Here is a 13,795-nt window from a genome sequence, read left to right as displayed (position 1 = left end):
ATATATATATCTGTGTATATATATATATATATATATATGCATACAAGTATACACACACACACGCGCACATATACATAGATATATATATATATATATATATAATATATATATACTTTGCATACATACATACATATATGCATACGTACATACATACTTACATACATGCATACATACGTATATATATATACATACTTCCATACAAACATAATGTATATTTACGTACATCCATATATATGTACATACATGCATACCATGTACATATACATACAGTCATGCACACAAGACATACATACATACATATATAAATCAGACATACATACACACACGCACACACATACATACATATATACATACATACAGGCATACAGGCATGCAGGCATACATACATACATACATACATACATACATACATACATACATACATACACACATACATACATACTTATTTATTAATATATATATACATACATACATACATACATATATACATACATACATAACTGACATACATTCTTACAACTTACAACTTACAACTTACTTACTTACGTACTTAGACACATACATGGATCTCTGCACTGGCACTTTTACAGTGAATCCACTCCTATTGAAAACATTAAAAATTACATGCAGTCCTGAGAAACGCATTCACACGTGTATAATACCATCAGCGACCATGAAAGTTGTAGTAAACGAACGCTCATTTCGTTGCATGTTGAAGCATAGCAATTCTGAAGTGCCTGGCAAATGCGGGTTATTTTGTATGGATCGGTAATGACTACAGTCACCCGCTCTAAATGTATCGGTCGGCAAGGGTTATGCCTGGATGGAGTCTTCTCAGTGAATGTTTTTATAATATTGGTCTAGGTTAGAAATGAGTATTAAGATTATTTCATAGAATTCACAAGTCTGGTTGGGTCACTGGGGTCGTGTTATTCTGCGCTCCTGCTCCACAGCTAGTTTAAGTGCACGCAGAAGTAGAGTGAGTGTGTCAATTTCGACAGCACTTGTTTGCACCTAAAGATATTCCATCATACCCGACTGTACACATTCCGTCTGCTGTCCCGTGTTTTCGTATATCACTCAATATTTTCAAGTATCTATTGCTCACTCTTCTACTTTTTTCAATCCTGCGCAGCTGAACGTCAAGGTGGTGAATGAGCCCAAGACAGTTGTATTGTCATTATCGGATTCAATCTCACAACACGCCGTCCAAGAGGAGAATAAAGATTCGCTCCGAATTCCCAGGTATATTATTGGGTATTGTATGCGATATAAACATATTAGTAGAGTAATGTCGCTGAGCAGACACAAGTTTGTGATGCTCAATTCGATCCCAATCAAATATGAACTCCGATATCCGTGTGATGTTTCTAAGTACATGTACAAATTGATACGGGGATGGCCATCTGCACGACTGTATCCATAAAAGGAGGTTGAATATGTGTGCGTGGTTTCATTTTGGGCCTTGGTATGCATGACTTGCGCCTAGTATTGTAAATCATGAAGCTTCGTTTGTCTATGTGCAACTGCTTACATCGATCTGACATTAACGCCACAGGAGACCTCAGTGGGATGAAGACACGACCGCTAGTGAGTTGAAAGAGAGTGAGCGAGGTATGAAACTCACAATCCGTATTTTGCATTAAAAGCATCGGTCATAGGTCAGACTGGAGACCGGAGTGTACGTGTATGCGTGTCATCTTTAATACAATCCATACAGCATGTACACTAAACAATTAATTGTCTTTGTCGTCACACAGGGTCATTCGTCGAATGGAGAAGAGGCCTTGCCACCCTTCAAGGAAAAGACCATATACACCTAACCCCCTTCGAAAAGAATTTGGAAGTCTGGAGGCAACTTTGGCGCGTGGTAGAACGTAGTGATCTTATTGTACAGATTGTAGATGCTCGTAATCCCCTACTGTTCTTTTGTGAGGATGTCGGCAAATACGTCAAGGAGGTCGACCCCACGAAAAACTCTTTATTATTGATAAACAAGGCCGATATGTTGACGGAAGCACAACGCCTCCATTGGGCAGACTACTTAACTGTAAGTACACCGAGCGCTCACATTTAATTCCTACTTTAGATTTTGGAAAAGCTAGTCGACACATTGGAACACTTGTATACAAATGACGCCAGCACTCAGGAAAACCGGCGATCCTGCTCTCTTTTGAATCATTCACAAATTCATCTTTATCTTCATGCAGGAGCAAGGCATTCCATTCTGTTTCTGGTCGGCGAATCTGGAAACCGAGAAACAAGAAGAGGCCGCAAGAGAGGCTAGAGCTATCGCCGAAGCAGAGGAGATGCGAAATAGGCTCCAACCCAATCATTTAGATTCCGACGGGAGCGCGGACGAGGAGTTAGATGTTGTTGAAGAGCAGATGCAGAGAATCACTGTAGATGATAAGAGTACTGATGCGGCCATCAAGGTTGCTGCGGGCGAGGCGAACGATGCAGATCCAGACAGTGACACAGAGACAGAGGCGAAAGCTCCGAGAGGAAATATCATTGACGATCCATTGCAAGTGTTGGATGCGGAAGCCCTAATTGAGCTGTTCAAGGCAGGCTGCCCGGATATGTATAACACTCCTGTTGATCGGTATGATTATTGTACTTTGAAAGATTCAGTTGTGCGAATTCAGCATGTATGTTGGGACATTTGGTTGGCTGCTTCTAATATTTCTGTCACGTTTACACTTTCGCACAGACATGGGGAGCACCGCCTGCCAACCGTAGGTCTTGTTGGATATCCTAATGTAGGTAAATCATCGACTATCAATGCCTTATGCGGTGCTAAAAAAGTATCTGTGAGTGCAACACCCGGTAAAACCAAGCATTTTCAGACTCTTATCCTCCAAGACGATCTGCAGCTGTGTGATTGTCCTGGGTTGGTATTCCCGTCTTTTGTGGCTACACAAGCTGAATTGACGTGTAATGGTGTTCTCCCAATTGATCATTTGAGAGACCCCATTCCACCAATGACTCTGCTAGCGAAAAGAATACGCCGAGAGGATTTGGAGGAGATCTACGGCCTACAAATAATCAAGTAAGCGATTTTGTAATATAATTTTCAGTTATAGGTGTACACTGCACCACTTATTTTTTCACGCTTGTAAATCTAAATATTGGTTAAACCGCCCTCTGCTCATATCTATAGTATCAAGCGGGTGCTTTTGCACTTGAACATGAATGCACTGGATACCATCTAGTGTTTGCGCGTATGCACGTTGATGATGCCTCCAGAAGTTATATTTGACGCGTAGAATCTTAATTTCCAGATGCACAAACAGTCACTCAGGATTGTCTGCTGCGATAAACTAGCATTTTTATTGTAGTACTTGAGCGATTGGTATTGAAGTAGATACAAAGCTTGGTGAAAATACTGCAATAATACTATTTCCATGCATGTGGTCGATCGTATAAATCACGCAATATGCTGATACAAAAATATTGAAATAGAAGGAAAAGTACCTTTTTGTGCAATAAAATGCCTGCATGTCTTGCCGTAATATTAGGAAAACATCTACCAATATTTTATCCAACGAAATGACCTCGCTTAGTTACGCCAGGACGCTACCATTTGATGCTTCTCAATGTTTCCTGGTGGTGAGCGAATCACATTCATTGAACCAATTGAGCCTCGTAGTGTATAGTCTCAGTAATCGCTTCTCGGCTGAGTTTTGCATGTTCTTACTAAAACCAATTTGTTAAGCCGTTCACCCACACCATTCACAAACTTAACACAGACCATCAGCCGACGACCCCAACTGTGACCGCTTACCTACTTCGCATGAAGTACTACATTCTTATGGACGACACAGAGGATACATGACCGCTCATGGTTTACCCGATATTCAGCGATCTGCGAGAATTTTACTTAAAGATTATGTCAAGGTGAGTGCGCAACGTTGTGATTTTGGCCTTATATGGACGAGATGGTGATCTACATCAGACTTAAATGCGACTATTATTCACGACGAGATCTGGGAATTGTTCAAGCTGATAATAATGGTGAATGTCTCTCTACAAGCAAATTGCATGTATGAAAAAATACACTACAACGGATCCGCTAATCAATGCCATTCTTGTTTTAACAGGGAAAGTTGTTGTATTGCCACCCGCCCCCCACTGTAGATGAACAAACATTCAATACGCACTTGGGACCGAATATGGGAAGTGGACCCGATGACACCGATTATTCAGAAGCAGACACATCTGCACTATATTCGACGTCCGGTATCACGGTAAGTGCCTTTGTCTCACGGCCAATGTAGACAATATACGGGAGAGGAGCTCAATATTAGTTGTTAATTTATATATATTCGCGCATAAATATACAACGTTTGATGTCACTGTGCGTGTTGCCATGTAGCCAACTACTATATCCTGTGGGCTATAACATTGCACCTTGTGATTATTTCACTCAGTTGCAAGAATGTGTCGACACAGTCCTAGGGCGGTAAGTGTGCAACGAGGGCTGATTAGTCAATGGGCTAGGCTTGATATCTATTATGCGCTATCTCGATTTAACACTTAATTTTATATGTGCTCGTGATTGTTTAACAGAGAAACCAAGATTACCACTATGCCGACAAGACAGAGGGTGGTAAAATTCTAGACGCTGTGCAGTCTAAAACCTCGGGAAAGTCAGCCCATGCATCGAATATGACCAAGTATAGAACTGACGCTGTCATCAAGCAGAAGGAGATCGAGCGGGATGAGCTGGGCCGTCCGATTGGCAAGCCTTGGAGAAAACACAACAATAAGGTATAGAGTTGTTCCCAATTTTCTCTTCATCATAAGGAACAGGTAGAAGTTGCTTGCAAAGATCAGTACAACACATAAATTGAGTGAAGCTCACAACCAATTGTTTTTTCCCTAGCTAATCATTCAATTAAATCTTGTCCATTTTAGGGGAAAAACGAGAAAACAAGGCGGATATACGAAGGTGTAGCCTCAGAGGGCGGTTTGAAGTAGTTTTGTATGAATCGTATGAATCAAATGGATTGGTCAGGCTTGAGCTGCAGACTACGTAAGGACATATGAACGTTTTCTAGAATACAACAAAAGAAAGTTGCTAGATTACGCTAAATGATTACAGTGAATAAAATAAATATACTACACCTGAATGATATTCGCTATCCCTTTGTATGTATCTGTGTCGCGTGACTCGTATACAGACATTAACGAACACTTACAATTCGGAGATGCAGCAACCATCATTGTGTGTACGTCTGCGTAAACGTCTGTTGAATAATTGTCTTCGTCAAAGTGCAGCAGAAAATAGAAAACACACGAATTTATTAGTATAGTACTGAAATGTTGCCAGACTTCTGTGAACGAAATATACTTTCGACGAAGGTATTCATCTAATTGCATACGCAATTCTTCGTGCACTTCTGAAGAAAAGATTCATTTGATTTCATATGCAGTTTTTCGTACAATTTCGACCAAGGTATTCATTCAATCACATGAATTCCTTCTGCACTTTTGAAAAAGGGATTCATTTGATCACATGCATTTCTGAATACCTTCAGATCCGACTGATGGCTCTACACAGTTGGCATATGCCGAACCAGTCTCTTCGTCCGCTAGCTTCTGTGGTCCATCAGTGTAGTGGGGACTGTGTTTTTAGTTGGCATATGCCGAACCAGTCTCTTCGTCCGCTAGCTTCTGTGGTCCATCAGTGTAGTGGGGACTGTGTTTTTAGTTGGCATATGCCGAACCAGTCTCTTCGTCCGCTAGCTTCTGTGGTCCATCAGTGTAGTGGGGACTGTGTTTTTCACGGGTTTATGTCAGCAGAACAATGACGTACTACATATTGTATAGCACTTATAAGAGAGATAATTCATATTTCTTAGTTTTTTTTAGCGCGAAAATAAATAAGAACAAACTGCGTGTGAGATTTAAGCTATATGGTGTTCTATTCATGGTGCACTCGCAACCGGATTTAGCGATCCCTAATACTATCAGCATATGATGTTCGCCAGTCGATCTCGCACTATCTTTGTTATGACGCCGTCAAAAAATACACAAATTATCCAATTGATATCCCAGCATTCAAAATATATCTTACTCAAGGACCTGAATCGAAAATACCACAACAATTGGTAGCCTACAGTCGATGTTTCACTATTTCAATGGGTCCCTGGCAAAAAAAACTGTCAAAATCTTGCTCGCATCTAAAAGCAAAGACAAAGACCTCAGGCCGCCATAAGTCGTGAAGCAAAAAGATCCACTTAAATTTTCCTGAATTCCAGGTTAGAAGACGACCGCGGAAGTTCAATGGCTACATCCACGATATAATTATACAATAATGGCATATAAACGAAATAGGTCTACTTACGTACACTTCTATAGCGAGCACACAGTATAAAACCACATGTACCCCAAATAAAATCCATCGTACCAAACCCTGACTTCAGGGTAGGTCAAGGTTATGAACCACTCATAAGTAGTCAAAACTGTGCAAATACATCATGTGGCATCGAGCGGCGCTTTAAGGCAATGCTGATGTTCACCGCTATCTTGTTAGCCACGGATGAGGGCGGAGAGAATGTGTTCGATTGAAGCACGAATATAGCATCATCACTTTATGATTTAGTGTCCGTAGGTTTGCTCATAACTCGCTCAAGACTAGCCGGACCATCTTGCCGCGCCGTTGGGATTGAAGGCAGGTGAGTGAGCTTCTCCGAATTGCCCATGCCTTGTTGCTGTTGAGTTGTTGGCCCCTGAGGTTGTCCCCGTGGGCGGGATTCTAAGCTGTGATTTGGTCCGTTGGCTGTTTTTATCCTTGTGGGGGGTGCTGTCGCTTGTCGCTCGACTTGCGCACTTTGCTCGAGCAGATAATCAACGAAGGATTCAGCGAACGACTGCAATAGATATTATAAGAAGCAATAAGTAATTTTTATAAATTGAAATGTTATCATCACTACTCTGTCAGATAAAATGAATATCGGTTGAAATTTGTTGAATTTAATTGAGCTATAGATTGCACTTTTCGTTGACATACCTGTATAGGGACCTCTGAAGGCCTCCGCGGCTCAGGAGCAGAGATTAGTCCAGGATTAACGAAGCTCCCGAAGTAACTCAGTCCTCTACCGGCCAGTGAAGTAGGTGGACCAAGACCGGTCTGGGATAGGAATAGACCGTGGATGAGTTAAGGTAGATTGCAGATATCGTTGTACATGATAGCAAAAAGAATAAACAAATACTCACCAGCTCTTTCTGCTTCGCGTCGAAATCCAATAGATTCGCCATCACTTGCATAGTGTCTTTGCTTTTCCCAGATGAGACGTACTGAACTATGAAGTTCCGCATGAGACCTTTATCGATTACGTCGCTCTCGGCTGACATCAAGCCTGTAATTACATCAGTTTTTAAAAAACAATTTCGATTAGGAATAAGGGCAGGGATACACATCCATTTACTGAAGCTCAACACCAGTTTTCGGGTATAACCCGTCAATACCTTTTGCCAGCTCTGCCTGATAAGATGCCAGCTGGTCTTGCAACTGCACCAGATTCAGCCGCAGACTCATGTTCTCATCTTCGAGAGATTGTTCAGTGTTTCCGGATAGGCTCTCTGTGTGCGAGACACTGGCACGCGCTTGATGCTGATGGTGTGCAATCTGAAGTTGCTCCAGGGCGGCTTGCCCCTGTGGTCAGCGATTATAAAACAGTGAGAAAAATGACAATAATACGTTCAAAATTAGTGTGACACGAATAAAAGGCTAGAAGCGATTTGGAGATCGCTCATTGTATGCTATGGTTACAGAAGTTCGGGTTACAAAAAGAAGAAAAAAGAAGAAGAAAAAAGAAGAAAAAAAAGCAGACTTTGTGACTTTGTATTAGCACTAACATCGCACGCTGCCACCAATTTACCTTAGCTACTTCGTCTTCTTTCATGGCAATTTCTTCTTTGCATTGTCGAAGTTCGAGTTCCAAAGTTCGAATAGACTTTTTTAGGCCCCCTGTAGCTAAAGATAGCTCTTCTTCCTTTTCCGTTTCATTGGATGCAATTACCAATCGCAAATTCTTGAGGGAACCTTCAAGCTGTTTGTGGCTGGTTCATGAAAAGAATCAATTCAATAGTAGATAGATACACCACAGTTGAGTCTTCAAATGGCGAGGTATAAGCAAGTATTCACCACTATGGAGCCAATATACCATTCAGTAGACAGGTATGCGATACGCTAGTGAATACGTGTATGACACTAGAATACAATTCGAAGAATATATGCCACCTCACCTTGCTTCAATAGAACGCAACTGTTCCTTCAGAGCATTGTTCTCGCTGACAGCCACTTCCAGTTGAGCAGCGAGTTCCAACACCTGCGATCATCATTTAAAACGAATTCGTCGAATTCCAAATAAATATCAGCTCACGAACTGTCAAGTGAGATTCTTATTCTGTTGCCACTGTTACAAAAATTGGGCATCTGACCAAGATATTCGAGATGAATGCAGACTTAGACAAGTAGCTAGGGTGCAATGAACATCAGAATGAAAAACGATAGAACACTATACGTACTTGTGCCTCCAAATGCTGAGTTGATGATGATGATTCTTCACTTTGAACAGCGACTCTCTCTTGGATGTTGTTCAATTTTTGTTGGAGATCTTCAATGACCTAAGAATTGAAGATGCTGAACGTAAATACGTCTATAGGATGTTGAAGGAGTTGAAGCTTACAGACACTTATCGCATCATTTATGAAGCTAAATAGTGCAACCGCCTCGAAAGATTCATCAATCTGCGACGAGTGAGCTGGTGTATACACAACGCACAGCATACATGCTACAACATCTGGTTACCTTTTCCCTTTCTAATGCATCGCTCGTGTGAGCATCCTCCCTTTCCATGAGATGCTCCTGCAGTCTAAGTACCTGCACATCCTTCTTTTTCAGTTTCGCTTCCAGATCGACAACGTAGTCGCGTGCAGCCTCATCTGCGGCAATATTGGTGCTCATACCTATCACTTGCTGTTTCAGTGATGAAGTCAATTCTTCATACTCGTCGATTCTCCTTCTCGCTATTTGGGCATGTTCTTGCATCTCCAATTTTTCCGCCTGTAAAGTAGATTGCTTCTGCTCCAGCTCGGCTATTGTGTTCTTCGCCTGTGTTATACCATCAATTCTGTTTTGCATGTTTTGCTCCATTTCTCCCAGTCTCATTTCAGCTTGATAATTTGATGTTTCCAGATTTTGAATGAACGCCGCTAATTCCATTTTGATCTGGTCTGTATTGCTAACATCGACATCCTTGCTGAGCACCGAATTTAGTATTTCCGATATTTCCACCAAAGCATCATCCTTTGATTGTATAATTGTTTGTAAACTAACAATCTCATCATTGTACATGCTGGCTTGGGTGCCTTCCTCGGCATTTGATCTTTCTGAGTAAAAAAATATCAATAAGGTCTCACAAAAACATAGCCGAATGTGCACTATTGGAGTTGCTGCTGCACGGCCGCCTTTACAGTTCAAGGTATATCATAAGTTTAGCACGATAATGCATGCCAACAGTAAGCTTTTTGAAATGTAGCACAGATGCAACGAGAATATAAACCTGGCGTATAGCTGACTTCTTCACGTTACAAATAAAAATTGTAGCAAAGAAATAAAAATTGAAGATACCTCGCTCGTGCTGTTCCTGTGTCCGTATTATTCCATCTTTCTGAGACAGCAAGTCTGTGAGAGCTGCGACCTCCGTGTGCTTTAATTGTTCAGCATCGAAACACTCTTGTTCTTTCTGCACCAAAAGACCCTGTAACCTCTCCATTTCGAGCTGGCTTTGCTCCAGACGGGACTGCTGGTCAGCGATCGTCGCGGAGAGATTGTCCGTGATATTCTGTAAGTCAGCAACTTGCGTGGCGTACGACTGAATCGTCGCCTGCAGCTGCTGCAGAGCATAATAGATAGGGTACTTTAATCTTTCAGGAAATGCAGTTGAAGTATACAACGATGCACGTGAGGATTTGACAATTGATTAGAGTGATGAGCAAGTGCACGGCAGAGAAGCGATCTCCCCAAATATTCTAAAGGCAAGCTTAAAAGAAACATGCATGTCCTCGCAAATGGAGTTGATCAAGTACACATGGTGCAAATGTATGCAGTGAGCCTGCCAGTGCAGATTCTATAGACTGGGAATTAATCATACCTCCTCATTATTTTTAGTCGTTGTATGGCTCGTTTGCGTCTCGTTTTCAAGATTAGTCAATCTTTCCTGGTGTACTGCTACTTCTGCTGTTTTAGCATCAATCTCCGATTGCAGTTTAGCCCTAAAATGGCAAGATACCGAACGCGTTCTGAGTATGGTATAATGCGATCACGAGGAAGCACCAAATACTTCACATACGCTGCTTCTAGAAATAAAATCTAATGTATATACATACATGGTACTTTGATGTAAATTCTCCAGAGCAATTTGTTCGTTCCTCATAGCACCCAGCTTGTTCTCATACTCCTCGACAACTGTCGATAATGCAACTCTTTGGGCATCTGCATGTTCCTTGCTAGAGGTTGAACTTGCCATTGATTTTTCGTAGTCGGTACGAAGACTCAGGAATTCAGTCTGCAGCGAATTTCTCGTCTCATTCAGATTCTCATATTCCATTCTAGCTTTAGCCAAGGCTTCGATGCTGTGCTGATGTTCTGCCTGTACCTCCGCCAGCTCAAAATGCAAACTGTCACGATTCGCCTCAGAGTTGCGTAGTGCGTTCGAAAATTCTTTCTGTTCACTTTCCAGTTCCGCTATCCTTTGTTTGGCTTCATTGTAGATATTTTTCATTTCGGCGGTCATATTTTGCATGGAAAGTACATCATTTTCTAGGTGTGTAGCTCGATTCCACATGGAGTCTAACTCAGCACGCAACATATGGCACTGTTCATCCGATGCACTACAGGCAACACATGATTTGGTTACTGGATCTCTAAGCAGCGATTCCTGCTGCATATGGGCCGGTTGCATCTCTGCCAACTGTGATTGCTGAGAACCAACTTCTGAGTGTGTGGCTTTGATGGCGACATTTTGTGCTTCCAAAAGTTCTGTTCGTAGATTATCACACTCTACACGCCGAGCATCAGCAATAGCCACACTATCTGCTACTTGTTTGTCGTGGAGACTTTTGGCCTCCGCATTTGCAGTGCTCAAAGCAGCGAGTTTACCTTCCAGATCGGTTCGAAGGTGCGTCAGTCTCGATCGCAGGTCGATCTTCTCAGCTTCTGCATGATTCAATTCTTTTTGTACTTTTTCTACCTCTGATTGTAGCCGTTCTTTATCTGCCTTCGCGTTATCAAGTTCTGAGGTATACACGCCAAAATCGGCTTCCATGGCAGCAATCTTTGCCAACAGATTGCCTCTAGCCTCCACCCCAGCTTCAACAGATGCCTGTGCTTCAGCAATTTGTGCCTCCAGCTGCGCATTCGCCTCTTCAGATGCACTTGCTTTTGCATTTGCAACATGTACCTCGTTTTGCAAATTCTCTAACTCTGCGCGGACGCGGTCATGATTGGTTTCAGCGCCGCTCAGCGTGGCGATACGGCTGTCATGAGCACTCTGTAGCGATGCGAGCTGCTCACGTAAGCTCCTGACCTCCTCGTTTGCTCGCTGCAAAGAGGCTTGGGTGTCCCTCAACACCGCTTCACACTGCACCATCTGCTCTTTGTAAGTGCTTATATCGTCATTAATTGCCCCTCCGACAGAGTCTTCTTCTACGTATGGCATTGCTGCAATCTTAGCTTCATATTCATCTTGCATTTTCGTGAGATCGTCTCGTAAAGTGTCTCCTTCCTCTTCGGCGGCCTTGCATAATGCGCGAGCGTGGGCAAGGTCACGGTTTAATCTATCGCGTTCTCGCATGATTTCGTCCCGTTCAGAGATAAGTTTATCGTGACCTAGGATGACTTCGTTTTGTGCTCGTATTGTGTCCACGAGTCCATCAATTTGGGACTGAGCTGCTTCGTGCGATTGCTTGTCACCGTTAGACCCCACGCTAGAGATCTGGAGAGCATTGATCTGCAAATGGAGTGTCAGTAGTAAAAAAATTCGAAGTGCATTAATTTTAGAACTATCATATGCTCTAAAAAGGACAGAACAAAGCGAAACGACGATACATTGTTTGAAATATGATATTAAACCAAAATGCAGATCCAAGGTGGGGGAGGAAGCCGGGATTTCTAAACGAAACGAACATACCTCCTCCGTCAAGGAGTTGATTTGTGAGCGCAGCTGCGAATCATGTATATCCAGCTCAGCTTGAGCATCTCGGCGTGTCTGCTCATGGGCAGATTCCTCTTCGCCTAGCTTCTCTTGAAGCACCTGCATATTCAATGTACATGGAACATCGCATTACACACACATTTTAGGCCTGTCCATGGTAGCTCGAATACAACAATGGCTATTAACATTCGCATACCTCTATCAGTGACTGCATATCGTTATTGGATGCTGAATTCTCCACCTTCACTAGCGCAGCTTCGCTTTTCGCCTGTGAAGTTCCGCAAAATAAAAATAGTAAGGTTTCTTGTAATAGAAAACTGTACGAAACCTTTTGTACGAGTGCAACCAAATTGCAACAAACATAGGATCCTTTACTCATTATGAGCCTATAAAGGAAGGCTAAAATAAGGTTCATGGCAAACGAATACCTTCAAAGACGATATGACTTGCATAAGCTGCGCCATCTCTGCTTGATGAGACTCGTTCAATGTTGTCAGAGTCTCTTCGAGCCTTTCCTTTTCTTGTTGCATCTGATAGTATTGGGCCTCATCCACTGAGCTTGCATGTTGAGTTCTACTCCCGTCGGTGAATGATGCTGCATCGTAGTCATCGGCGGACTCATCACCGTCCCCATCTCGGTCGTTACCAATGAATCTGCCCTCTGTGTCATCATTGCGACTTTGACGTCCATGACTGATGATGTAAGGTATGCGAAGCAGGTATTACTCACATGATTTGTACTTGTTTTGGGCATGGAACCAACTTGTTTATTAAGCGACATTTTACAGAGTATTTCAATCCAAGAATTATAAGGAGTACGTGCTATTGATAAGTCGCCATACATTTCCTAACTGCAGAGGGGGGAAGTCCCCATACGTGTACATTCCCACATCGGTTTATATATATATGAGCACATATATAATACAATGATGTGTAATTGCCACTAATTGTGTCACGAGACAGCCAAATACATACAAAACTTTGCATGTTCTACATAGAATCAAAAAAGATACATGAAACAAAATTTGAATACAGAACTCACTTCCATATAAACTTTTTCATCATTTATAGTGAAATATCTGTTGATTTTTAGCAGGCCTTTTGTATGCACATGTGCATACGTATCTCACCGGAGACAAGCCTTCATTTCAGTATAACTTTGGAAGTATTCATATAGGGGAACGTGCTTGCCGTTGTATAAATACATATAGGTGTATCTGAAAAATCGAAGATTTCACATGTGATATAGATTGTTTTACGGAGTTCTAGTATATATGTCTATATGTAGCCGATAACTTCGAGATCACAAGATGTGATAAAAACTCTTAACGAATGACACACGTACATATCACCGCAACATGATGACCTATCTGCTTCCGTTTACAAAATTGAATGCATTCATTTTTTTCAACAAATCTATATATATATATATATATACAACACACACATATATACATATATATAATATATATATACTTGCACACACACACACACATTTTTATATATATATATACATGTATATATATCTACATATACATAGATACATATATAGAAACATAGAGGAATAT

The 13,795-nt window shown here is 41.7% G+C and overlaps 2 protein-coding genes across 2 annotated transcripts in view; one reads left to right on the top strand and one right to left on the bottom strand.

Moving 5' to 3' along the window:
* Nucleotides 1–1,135: 1,135 nt before the first annotated feature.
* SARC_05657 (hypothetical protein) lies at nt 1,136–5,133 on the top strand (the record flags this gene model as incomplete). The annotated part of the gene is made up of 9 exons (XM_014300491.1): nt 1,136–1,245; nt 1,559–1,614; nt 1,761–2,050; nt 2,211–2,605; nt 2,714–3,052; nt 3,753–3,900; nt 4,104–4,250; nt 4,573–4,773; nt 4,921–5,133. The coding sequence occupies 9 exons, from the start codon at nt 1,136–1,138 to the stop codon at nt 4,981–4,983; spliced, it is 1,749 nt and encodes a 582-aa protein (XP_014155966.1). The 3' UTR covers nt 4,984–5,133.
* Nucleotides 5,134–6,566: 1,433 nt separating this feature from the next.
* Nucleotides 6,567–13,795, bottom strand: part of SARC_05656 (hypothetical protein) — a 7,844-nt gene continuing 615 nt past the window's right edge. Inside the window, exons 2-15 of the mRNA XM_014300490.1 lie at nt 12,656–12,920; nt 12,424–12,495; nt 12,204–12,326; nt 10,402–12,023; nt 10,167–10,287; nt 9,644–9,908; nt 8,822–9,402; nt 8,539–8,637; nt 8,257–8,339; nt 7,890–8,070; nt 7,477–7,663; nt 7,225–7,367; nt 7,019–7,138; nt 6,567–6,878 (exon numbers count right to left, since the gene is read on the bottom strand). Of these exons, the coding sequence (XP_014155965.1) occupies nt 6,600–6,878; nt 7,019–7,138; nt 7,225–7,367; nt 7,477–7,663; nt 7,890–8,070; nt 8,257–8,339; nt 8,539–8,637; nt 8,822–9,402; nt 9,644–9,908; nt 10,167–10,287; nt 10,402–12,023; nt 12,204–12,326; nt 12,424–12,495; nt 12,656–12,920 (4,141 nt within the window). The 3' untranslated portion in view covers nt 6,567–6,599. The remainder of the gene's footprint in view (nt 6,879–7,018; nt 7,139–7,224; nt 7,368–7,476; nt 7,664–7,889; nt 8,071–8,256; nt 8,340–8,538; nt 8,638–8,821; nt 9,403–9,643; nt 9,909–10,166; nt 10,288–10,401; nt 12,024–12,203; nt 12,327–12,423; nt 12,496–12,655; nt 12,921–13,795) is intronic.

Source organism: Sphaeroforma arctica, assembly GCF_001186125.1.
Source record: "Sphaeroforma arctica JP610 unplaced genomic scaffold supercont1.368, whole genome shotgun sequence".
Classification (NCBI taxonomy): Eukaryota; class Ichthyosporea; order Ichthyophonida; genus Sphaeroforma; species Sphaeroforma arctica.
The sequence above is the reverse complement of the archived record's forward strand: the minus strand, read 5'-3'. Positions and strand labels throughout refer to the sequence as shown.